The sequence below is a fragment of the Prinia subflava genome, chromosome 31 (genome assembly GCF_021018805.1).
Source record: "Prinia subflava isolate CZ2003 ecotype Zambia chromosome 31, Cam_Psub_1.2, whole genome shotgun sequence".
Taxonomy (NCBI): domain Eukaryota; kingdom Metazoa; phylum Chordata; class Aves; order Passeriformes; family Cisticolidae; genus Prinia; species Prinia subflava.
The window spans coordinates 1,501,672-1,513,363 of record NC_086277.1 but is presented as its reverse complement, the minus strand read 5'-3'; the positions used below and the strand labels follow the sequence as shown (position 1 = coordinate 1,513,363).

The 11,692-nt window shown below is 48.4% G+C and overlaps 1 protein-coding gene across 2 annotated transcripts in view; it reads left to right on the top strand.

Moving 5' to 3' along the window:
- The first annotated feature begins 556 nt into the window (after nucleotides 1–556).
- Nucleotides 557–11,692, top strand: part of ASH1L (ASH1 like histone lysine methyltransferase) — a 69,468-nt gene continuing 58,332 nt past the window's right edge. For both annotated transcript variants that reach the window (XM_063420327.1, XM_063420326.1), the window contains exons 1-2: nucleotides 557–740; nucleotides 7,144–7,658. In XM_063420327.1, the coding sequence (XP_063276397.1) occupies nucleotides 7,239–7,658 (420 nt within the window). In that variant the 5' untranslated portion in view covers nucleotides 557–740; nucleotides 7,144–7,238. The remainder of the gene's footprint in view (nucleotides 741–7,143; nucleotides 7,659–11,692) is intronic.

The window sequence follows — 11,692 nt, the reverse complement described above, 5'->3', positions numbered from 1 at the left end:
AGAGGCTACCCAGAGAAGCTGTGGCTGCCCCTGGATCCCTGGAAGTGTCCAAGGCAGGGCTGGACAAGGCCTTGCGTGATCTGGTCTAGTGGAAGATGGAGAGTTCAGACTAAAAGACCTTTAAGGTTCATTCCAACCCCCCTCAACATCCCACCAGTCCAGATTCACGAAAAGACTTTAATGACCCTGAACTGCCGAGTGCGTGGGTGTGGAATTCAAGGAAAGACGGCTCTGTGGATGAAAAATCCGCCTGCATCATTTTGGGCAAAAAGCGCATTTTCCTTTCCCGTCTTTTCCTTTCCCGTCTTTTCCTTTCCCGTCTTTTCCTTTCCCGTCTTTTCCTTTCCCGTCTTTTCCCTTTCCCGGGAACTTTTCCCGGTGGGCGTGGCCGGGATGAGGGGGCGGGGCCTAAATGGGTGTGTCCAAGCAATCGGGGCGTGGTCGATTGGGGGCGTGGCCAGGCGTGACCGCCGCGCCCTCTGCCCGCGGGGGTGTGGCCACGCCGGGGGCGTGGTCGGGCGCGGAGTGGGCGTGGCCGGCGGCGGGGGCGTGCCCGTGCGCTCGCTCGCGGCGGAGCAGGAGCCGCCGCCATTTTGGTTCCGCCGCCTCTCTCGGCTCAGGCCCCGCCGCGGCGGCCGCTCGGTCCCGGTCCCGCCCCGGCCCCGTCCGCGCCCGGGCGGCCGCGGGGATGCGGCGCGGAGCAGCCCGTGCTCGGCCCCGGCCGCACTGCCGCTGACACGGTGAGGAGCGGGCGGGCGGGCGGGCGGGGACTGGGACCGCCTCAGGCCCGCGGCCCGGGGGGAGGGGAGGCGCGCCGGGATCCGCCGCGGGGCCGCCCCGCACCCCGCCCGCATCTCCCCCGTGTCCCCCCGCGCTTCCCCCGCACCCCCACACCGCATCCCCGCTCCCGGCCCGGTGGCGGGCGCTGGGGATCCCCGGCGGCGGCGGGGGATCCCCGGGGGCGGCGGGGGGGGGATCCCCAGCAGGGCCCGGAGCGCAGCGTGCGCCCGGCCGGGGAGCGGCGCGGGGGGACCCTGGCGGCCGGGGATGGGCCGGGGAGTCCCTGACAGCCGGGCCCGCACCGGGAGGCACCGGGGATCCCTGACAGGGAGCGCGCCGAGGGGCGGGGGATCCCCGCTGGCGGCGGGGCCCGGTGACAGGAGCGGCGGGCCCGGGGCCGGGGCAGCCCCCGGGGGTGCGGGAGCCTGACAGCCGCAGGCGGGGCCGGGTGTCCCCTGCCAGCGGCCCCGGGGCCCCTCCTGGCCCCGCTTCCCCGCGGAGCGGGGCTGTGCCCGGGGCTGCGCATCCCCGAAGTTCGGTGTTTCCCCGGGCACGGCGCGCTCCTGCCCCGTGTGACGGGCGGGGGATGCGGGGCACGGAGCCGGGGCTCTCCCTGCCAAATATTTACGTGGTTTTTAGGGTTTTGGGATGCTGGGTGGTTTACTGGGTCAGTGTTTTGTAGACTTTGTCATCGGCCTTCTCCAAGATCGTACTTCTGAAATTGTACGTTCATTGCATTTTTGATCCTATTTTAGCTTTATTGACCATGAATTTGGGTTTAGGTGGTTGAGCCTCATCTTGGCCCTACCGATCTCTCCCAAAATGTGTTCCCATCCTTGTCTCTCTCGTTGTCTTGACTTTCTAACTCCTGGTGTTGGCCCTTGGTTTGTGGTTCTTCACCCTGTTAATTACGGAGCAGAGAACTGGAAGCTGCTTGGAATGTGGGTTTCCATGCGATGGCCTCGGGACACGCATTCGCTCTCCTGCTGCCTGTGTGCTGCTGTCAGGAGGTGCTGGCAGCTCTGGAATCAGGGACAGAACCTGTGGCTTTATCCTCATCCGCTGAAATCTCAGTTTGCATTTTCAGGAGCAATGCGCTTTCATCCCTGGTTTGATTTGGCTGTCCTCCTTGCAGTCATTTAGAGTTCACCTGCACTTGGTTTCCAGGGGTTTTGGGGTGAATTCTTTAAGATTTGTGTTTCCCGTGGTCATCCTTGAGGACCTTGAGATCGTCCCTGGTGCCTCTGTGGGAAACGGGGAAGTTCTGGCAGCTGCTTGAACATATGGGGAGAGATGGGCTCTGAAATGATCCTCTGTCTGCCTGCTTGAGTTCTTAAGAAGTGTTCTTACTCAAAGCTTTTCTCAACTGTCTGAGAGTATAAAAGAGATACTTTCTTTTTTTTTTTTTTCATTTTGAAGAGTTCTAAGTGCGAAACATCTTGGTTTAAAAGACAAAATTACCACAACTCATTTTTGGACTTGAATTCATTGCTACAGGCAGTTGCCTAAAAAGGTTTGAGTGATAATAACCAGTGACAAAATTTGAGTTACAATTTCCAGAAGAAGCTTTTCTTTTTTTTTTTTTTCCCAGTTGTTTTCAAAAGTTGAAGCTGTCCTGGAGGATATAAAAAGCAGTTTTTTCCTTGGTGGAAGAGACAGACATATTGGTAAAAATGACAGTGCTGTTGTCACAAGAGAAAAGTGGCAATGGCACATGTAGTTACTGAATTAAAGGTATTTTTAAATAGATATTGTTGTCTATGGGATTGTTGGCTTTTTAAAATTGAAATTAATTTCTGCTGCTGCTGGAAGGGCTGGTGCTGCTGTGCACACATTCTGCCACTCCAGTGAGGTCATGTGTGCCATCTCCAGCTTGCAAAGGGAAAAATCTGTCACGAGACCCACTGTGATTGTTCTGTGACAGCAAAATCCGTGTTTGTCCCTGGTTTTCTGTCCCTTACCTGTGGCACAGGTGTGGCCATTGTGGCACTGGGGTGGGCTGGGAATAACCAAAGGCATCTGGCTGGAGTTAAAGGGTTTGCTGTGAGCCTTATCTTTTACTGGATGGATATAAATAAATGAATTTTGTCCAGAAAAATCCCCTGGAAGGCGCTGGATGTAGAGACCTCTCAGGGAGCTCCTGACTCCAGTGTAGCAGGTGGAATAATATTTTAGGAGAATTCCCAAACTGCTTTTCCTTCTGCAGTCAGCGTTGGCTGATGTTGGCACTCGCAGCCTGAGGGTGGAGGAACCTTTGCTCCCATCAAACACGGTTGGGTTATGCAGATTTTAGCAATTTTGCCTTTATTTGCATATGAATAGGGAATTACCCTGCACCTCCAAATTCAGCCCTGTGGTTCTGGACCTGCACTCAGGTAGGGTGTCAGCTGGGGCCGGGTTAAAAAACAAGACAAACTCCATCTCTGCTTCCCAATTTTCCTCCCACTGGAGCACACTTGCAGGGTTTTTCATGTCTGTCCTCTGCTTTTCTTCCCACAAAACCCATGCCCTGCTCCATGTGCTTTCCCTGAGCGTGGCCTCTGCTCTCAGCACTTTTGTGGAATATTCTTCCTGGCAAGACAGGTCCCCTGGGATTTCTGTCTGTCAGAAACACATCCAGCAGATTCCAGTTGGAAAGTGTTTTATTTATTATGTCCTGGAACCCAAACAGGAACTTTATTCCTGATAATTGTCTCCATCTCTAAGCATTTTAAGGGTGTTTGTGCAGGTGATGCAGGGGCCTTAAGCTCCTGTTTCTCCTGTTCAGGGATTCTGATGTAGAGAAATACTGGAAGGCTTTTTCTATGTTTTATTTCTCTTTTCTGAGTGTGGTAGCTGTCTTCCTTAGCAAAGAAAAGAAGACCAGGAGTTTGAGAGCAGGTTGTGGGAGGCCATAGAGTTTGTAGTAATATTCTGGGATTTCTAATAGTCAGCTGAATTGGTTTTAATGTCCCTTAGAGCTGAAGCAATGAAAAGAACCAAAAGGAAAATATTCACCTTCCGAGTATGACATGACAGTGTTTTCATCATCAGAAGCAGCAGCAGGAATTCAATTCAGGCAACATCCTGAATTGAACAGAGGGGAAATCTCAGCTAATCTTGCTGAGGGGGTGTGGGGATTCATATCTGGGATCTGGCAGTAGAATCAACCCTTGGCATTTTTTTCTGGGAAAGCAGAATATCAGAAGAAATCTCAGCAGCTGATGCGCAGAAAGGGCTTGGGGTGTGACACCAGGGGAATAAGGGTGAATGCCAGGTATTAAAAGTGTATATGTCATTAGAGGAGTCATTAATGAACACCACTTAGTTCCAGGTGGCACGTGTCAAAATGGATGTTAAAATTCGTAATTTTAATTAATTTTTGGGGTAAGAACAGTTTCAGGAGGGATTTGAGATGTACAGAACCTGCTGGCTGAGGGGCTGGAGTTGGATGTGATTTGCTTTGTGGGGAGGTGGCAAGGACATGTCTTGCTCATCATGGTTTTCAATTCAACAAAAGTTTTGTTAACCTGAGTTCCCATGGATGCAGGATAATTCAGAACAAGACTTGGAACTTTGTGCAACACACATGGAAAGCAGAGACACGGATGAGTTATCTCACACGGTTAAATATGATCATTTTAGGTCTTTAAAGTCCCAAAGCATCCGAGTTTTCAGGGTAAATTCGTGCAGGTTTTTTTAGCTGCCTCTGAACTGTGGCTGTCACCACTTGGCTGCTCATTTGCTTTGACATCCACAAGGTTTTAAGGCACAACCTGCACGAGGAATGGAACAGATCCTGCAGCGAGTGAGGCACACGCAGTGTGAGGAGTAGCACAGAGAAAGTAAAGTGAGAAAAGAAAACAAATAGTGGCATCACTGGGGAGACAGCTCCGGGGAACAGGAGCAGGGGGAGAGCCAAGGAACACTTGAGAACACCTTGGAGACAGCGACAGGGAGCTTGAACTCGATAAGGCAGGGAGGACTCAGGGAGATGAGATCCCAGTGACAGACACTGTGAATTAGTGGGGTAACTGGGGAGCTGGGAGAAGATTACAGTGATCAAGGCAAAATGGTGATTAGGGCCAGGATTAGCAGTTTTGTTGTCTCTGTTGAGAGCAATTAATGGATAAATAAATGACCTGCTCTGTGTTTGTGGGAGCCATCAATTCCGTGACTTTGTTTCTGGATAGTTACTGATCCTCCTAGCACAGAGTAGGATGTGAGCTCTGTTCTTTTCTCTGATCCCCTCCATGCATTTTGGCTCTTGCAGTTTCTCAGTGTGTGAGTCTTGCTGTTGGTTTCGCATTTGAAGCTGATTAATTAATTTTATTTGTAAGAAGATGTCTGAAGTGTTGTCACTGCTCTGCACCCCAGTCACTAGAGAAGGAAATAGCTGAGCACAGATTTGAGAGTTGCATGATTGCATGTGGGATTTTCCCTTTTCTTGGACTTGAATAATACAGGCTTTTGAAATTCAGGCTTTAGCTCAGAGTTATGTCTCTGCTGGCCAGTTTTCCTTGCACATTGATGTATATCAAAAAGCCCATTTTCGGTGATATGATGAAACCTGTTGGGCTAACATTGAGCCTTGAACTGGGCAGTGCTACTGACTCACTTTCTGTGTCCATGTCACACTACTCTACCCTTTTTTCCCCCTTGTAAAATGGAGATTTTATCTAATAAGACCTTTGGTTTTACAAGTAATAATAGCAGGTTTGATTTCTGAGGATGTGCATAGCTGGAAAGCCAGAGCTGCAGATAGAAACCCCGTGAATAATGTGCACAGAACACATGGAAATAAGTTTGTTTTCTCTGAGGACGTAGCCAGGGCTGCATCTGGTGTTCCCAGCAGCTCTTCTGCCCCCACTAATCCTGGCATCTGTCCTCCAACCTGTGTCCACTGCAGTTGCCTTGGTGCTCTCTGGTGTCACCTTTCACATTCCTGATCCTTTCACCTTCCCCTGCAGTGCCTGCGCTCCGGAGCCACCCCAAAAACAGCTCCTGGCTGCTGCTTCCCCAATTCTTCTCCATCCAGGGGGGCTGTGGGACCTGCCAGGTGCTCTGTGCTCACCTGCCAGGAGGCCAAACATCCCAGAAAAATGAGGCCTTTACTCAAAACTCATTTTGAGTTCATGACATCTTTTCACGCCATTCCTCACAATTCAGCCTTAATGACTGTAAAGAAGAAAGGCACAGAAGATTCAGGTTGGTTTGGTGCCTGTGATATACTTTTTAGCAAATCAGTGACTTTTTCAGACTTGTTTCTGAACCATTTCATTTCAAAAATGATCAAGGTATTTAGGCGCTGAAGAAATTTAAACATTTTCTCCTTAGAATGCCTCCAGAACAAATATATTTTCAGTGCCTCAAGGGAGCCTGCAAAAAAGATGGAGAGAGAATTTTACAAGGCTTTGGAGACAGGACAGGGGGGAATGGCCTGGAGCAACCTGGGACAGTGGGAGATGTCCCTGCCCATGGCAGATGATTTTCAAGGTCCTTCCCAGCCCAGACAGTTCTGGGATTTTGAGATTTTTGTCTGCATGGAAAAACTCCAACGAGCACAGGTTTGGTTTGTTCTGTGGCAGGGAAGGAAGCTCAGGGCTTGGGGTCTGGTGTGAGCAGGGGGTCAGTGCTGCATGAGGGTTTGGGGACCATCACAAAATCAGAGCTTGACTCTAATTTACTTTTGCTGTATTTAAGATGAAAAGGTTCCCTCTATTATTTTATGCTAAATAGGTCAATTCTGTATTCCTAACAGTGTCTGTGCTGCTGGAAGTGTGGATTTCCCTCTTTCCATGCTTCAGGAAGCACAAAACTGTGAATGTTTGGTGGGGTTGGTTGGTTTCTGTTCTCCCACCCTTCCTCATGGACTGTGGAAAGTCCTTAAGTAACAAGCGGATTTTGTGGCGTGTTTGTAAACTGATGCACACGTGGCTTAGGCTCAACTTTCCTGGTGGCTGAGATAATTAAAACCAGAATATTTCTGAGGTCTGGATGCTTTCTCATGGGTCTGCTCCTTCCTTACATGCAGCTCTTCCAGTGGATCCAGAAGCAGCAAGACTGGGACTAACTGGGCTGTGATTATAAATAAAATAATTCGTTTGATGATCAATATTAAAATCTGTAGCCATCATTTGAAGTGTCCTGTGGCTAATTTGGAAATTATAATACTCACATACTTTTTAGTTTTCACTTACCATTTAAAAGTGTTTTACAGAAAAATTGTGGTTTTGAAGGAGGTGGCTGGAAGGGCTGATGTCTTGGAACATCAGCTACTCTGCTTGTCTGAAACACAATTGTTAGCTTTTTAATTGGTTTTAATATTAATTTAATTTCTGCTAGAAAATCCAAGTTTATTCTGTCTGTCTTCTCCTCCCACAGAGTGAAAGATGTTGACTGCCCATTGTGGAACAGCTCTTCTGAGGAACATATCTCTGTAAATCTTCCCTAAAATCACCTGAAATATTCCACCTGTGATGGACCCTCGGAATACTGCTATGTTAGGCTTGGGTTCTGATTCTGAAGGGTTTTCTGGGAAAAGCCCCTCTGTGGTAAACATTGGCACGTTGGTGGGCAAAGGGGAAGCAGAGCTCGAGGGCTGCTCCAAGGACGAGGAGGACGGCAAGAGGAAGAGCCGGGAGGGGAGCGCGGAGGGCGGCGCCAGCGAGGCCGCGGGCGATGCGCAGCAGCACTTCTCCGTGAAGGAGACAAACTTCTCCGAGGGAAACCTCAAACTCAAGATCGGCCTGCAAGCAAAGAGGACAAAAAAGCCTCCCAAGAACCTGGAGAATTATGTCTGCCGGCCTGCCATAAAAACCAGCATCAAGCAGCCGAGAAGGGCTCCCAAGAGCGGGAAGATGACAGAGGAGAAGAGCGAGCACTGTCCTTCGAAGCAGGTGAGTGATGTGTCCGTGGGGTGGTTTGCAAGTCATGGTACATTTAAGCTGTGTTTAAAAGCTTCATCATCTCTGCACCGCCGTGTTCTGCTCTTTTTCTGTGTAACCTCTGATACTGAAGTGGCTGGGGTTAGAAATGGTTGTATTTTGTGGCCATTAGCAGGAAAAAATGCTCTTTCACAGTTTGCCAATTTGTTGTTTCAATAGCAGAGAAGGATAATTCCCATGTTCCCTTGAAGTGGGTTCATTTCTGGAAAGTAACGGGGAGATTTTGGGTCTCTTTTTTGTAACAAAGTGGAGTGGTTTGGGTGTCTTGTCTCTCTTGAGATGGAGCTCTGGATGAGCTCTGCTTGTCTCTGGTGGTTGGATTTATATTTTTTCCTACCTGTTAGAACCAATTGTTTTCCTGTGTCTCACCTGTCACTGCCATGAACGGCTCAAGACAGGGTCTGAAAAGTAAAATAGACCTTTCCAAATGAGGTAGAAACCAGCCTGGTGATAACCTGCATGTAAATGCAGTGGCTGGAGAGACGTGCCAGGGCTTTTCCAAACACCAGGAAGTAGCCCTGCCTCGAGGATTTGTTTTTATGATCTCCATGATGTAATCAGTCAGAGCAGCAGTAGCAGATAGGGAAAATAGGATAAATGGCAAGGGTTACCAAGATAGTTGCACAGATGTTAAATTTTTGAAGGGTTTCCTTACAGCCTGCTCTTTTCTTCCAATAAACATGAAAGTTTTGTTAATCAAATGTTAGAATATCCCCTTATATAGTTCTGCCAGGTGATTCAGTGGGTGAATCCAGGGAATCCTTGGAAGTTGGAGTCCTTCCTTTGCAGGGGTTCTCTGTTCAGGGGGCTCCAGAGCTTCCCAAAGCTGCAGCATTCCCATTTCTCCAGCCTGTGTCCTGTTCTCAGGCCTTCCTGCAGAAATCTGCCCTGGCTCATCTCCTAAGGCAGAGCCTGCCCAGGGGGAAGGAAAATTCCTCACCTTGTGCTGAGGTGATGTCTGTGTGACATCCCCAGGCCTTTTCCTTTCCCCTGGCACACCCTGCCTGGAACTGGCCTTGAGGAAGGGAAATTTGGGGATGACCTCACTGTGGCCTTCCAGTGCCCCAAGGGAGCCTGCCAGAGAGAGAAACTCTTCACAAGGGAATGCCAGGACAGGGGGAAAGGCTTCCCACTGCCAGAGGACAGGAATAAATGGGATATTGGGAAGGAATTCTTCCCTGTGAGGGTGGGCAGGCCCTGGCACAGGTGCCCAGAGGAGCTGTGGCTGCCCCTGGATCCCTGACAGTGCCCAAGGCCAGGCTGGACAGAGCTTGGAGCACCCTGGAATAGTGGAAGGGATCTTTAAAATCCCTTTTAGCCCAAACCAGTCTGGAATTCTGAGTAATAAATTATGTGCTGACAAAATGAGCATGCTGGATGTTACGTGGAAGGATTAAAATTGCCTTTTCCAGACTCTACAGTGCACTCATATTGGGGTTTTCCTCCACTGGAAGCAGAGGTGTTTTTAGTCAGTCTATTGAACAAAAATTCTCAAGTGTATGTTGCGTAACTTGAAATTTTGGCAGTGGTCTTTATTTTACATTCTTCCATTTCAGAACAAGCTTATTATTTCTAGTGATGTTTCTAACTGTGGCTTGAAAAACATCGAAGAGTCAATCACAGGGGCTTTTTTTGGGTTTTTGGAGGGTTTTTTTGACAAGACTCTGTTGCAATGAGTTGAGTATTGGGCCAGTCTGGAGTATCCAACCAGTGATTTCTCTTGATGTCTGAATTGAGGCTGCAGCTGAAAATCTTTCATTAGGGGGAGGTTTAATGTTAAATTAATCAGGGGAGGTTTAGGTTGGATATCAGGGAAAGGATTTTCCCCCAAAGGGTGCTGGTACTGCCCAGGGAATGGGCACAGCCCCGAGGCTGCCAGAGCTCCAGGAGCCTTTGGACAACGCTCCCAGCACAGGGTGGGATTTTTGGGGTGTCTGTGCAGGGCCAGGGGCTGGACTGGGTGATCCCTGTGGGTCCTTCCAGCTCAGGACATGCCCTAATTCCCTGATTCTACACACAAAAGGCACCACTGAGTCTGGAGACTTTCCCTTTGCATCAAGAGATCATGCCCTGGGAGTTTTTACCAGAGAAAATAATCAATATTGGAATTTGCATGGTGACAGCAGGGATTCTTCATCCTTGACATCTTTGTTTATACACCAGGATTTTTTTTTTCCAGAGATCCATCCCATTTCAAATGGAAAGTAGAAAGGGAGGCAAATATTAGTGATGTTTAGAATATTCCTGATGTGGTGCACGACACTGTTGCTACCACAGTGTCAATTTTAGATTGCAGCTCCTCTCAGTGCACTCACTCCCTGCTCTCCTGCCTGGCAGGCAGCCCCGGCGTGTGATGCAGAGGATGCAGATCTGTTGCATTAAATTTGCATTATTTACAAGAGTTCCAAATCCCTGACTCATGATAACTCACTTTAGATCCTCTGCTCTCTGCCGAGTTGTGCTGAGATGGTGTTTAAGTCTGTCTGTTCCCTGCTGCCATTTTGCACTTTGGGTTGTTAGAAATGACACTAAACAACATCCTGCTGATTCCTGAAGTGGGATTAGAAGTGTCTGTGTGGAAATAAATGGGAATGATGCCTTAAAACCATCACATGTTTTGAATATAATACCCAAGGGTTGTTTTTTTTTGTCTTGCTGCCACGTAATAAAGTGAGTTTTAGCACTGCAAGTTGCATTCAGCAAAGGAAAGCTCTCTGTGAATTTTTGCTGTGGATGCAGAGGAGGGGAAAGCAAACATGTGACCCATCCAAAGCCAGGTGTGGCTTTACTTGGAGCTCTGAAACGGAACTTTCTGTTCTTTTAAAGGAGCAATAAAGAATTAGAATGAAAATTTAGCACTTGCAGTATGCACAGTTAACCACTGAAAGACAAAGAGAAGCAGTGGAATTCTTCTCCTGGGAATACCAGTGTTAAAATGAAAACAGGAGGAAAATCCTTTGCACTGTCATCTCTGACAGGTTTTTTTCTTCAAGTTTAATGCTGACAGGACTCGTAAAACTTGGGGAATGTCTTCAGGTGTATGAATAGAGGGTTTATCTCCATTAAAGGGTTTATCTCTATCTGAAAGGGGAGTGGGTAGGTGAGGTGAGTTGGAATCACAGAATTATGATGGAAAAGCCCTCCTAGATTATGGAATCCAGTTCACCACTGAGCCCTGGCCCCAGGCACCACATCCACACAATTCTGAGCACTTCCAGGGATGGTAATTCCACTGGGCAACCTCTTCTAATGCCTGACCACCCTTTCACTGGAGAAATCTTTCCTCGTATATTTACAATTTGTTCTCCAGAAATGCGTAGACATCAAAGTTAATAAATATTTTTTCTGATGAGAAAATCATAGAGCTGTAAATGGAAACCCAGAACTGACTGAGATTCCCAGGTGTTACAAGAAACAAATTTAGCAGGTACTGCAATAGCCAGGCAGTGTTCAGTTTGCTTTTTGACACCGAGCATGGATTTAATTCTTTCAAAAAGTGTCCTGGGGTAGGCAGGCATTGCTGGGCTAAGCCCAAAAACCTGAGCCTTGAACAAAAATAGCCATTTTGCCCCTGTTAGTTTGTAGGATGGTGTGTAGGAATGGTTTAGCTGTGCTGGCAAAGGTGCAATTTAACACATAAAAGGCAAGAAGTGACAGTAGCAGCCTGGGTAACTCAGTGGTAGCACAGGGCAGCAGGTTGGGACTCGCCCTGCTCCAGCTCCTTATTCCTGTGTAAAACTGCTGAGTGCAGGATTCTGGAGTCTGTCTCTTGCCTTTGGTCATGCAGGGAACCTCTACAGGGAAATTTGCTGATGAAATCACAGCCACCAAGTGAAAAATATCAAGCAAAAAATTTAAAAAGCTGAAGAATTGCTTTATTTTCTTTTGGGATAGTTCAAGAACATTTCCTGCAGGATCTGAGACATAAGTTTTTGTCCTAGACTAATTCCACAGCATCATTGTTTTACTGGTAGTTCAAACTTGCT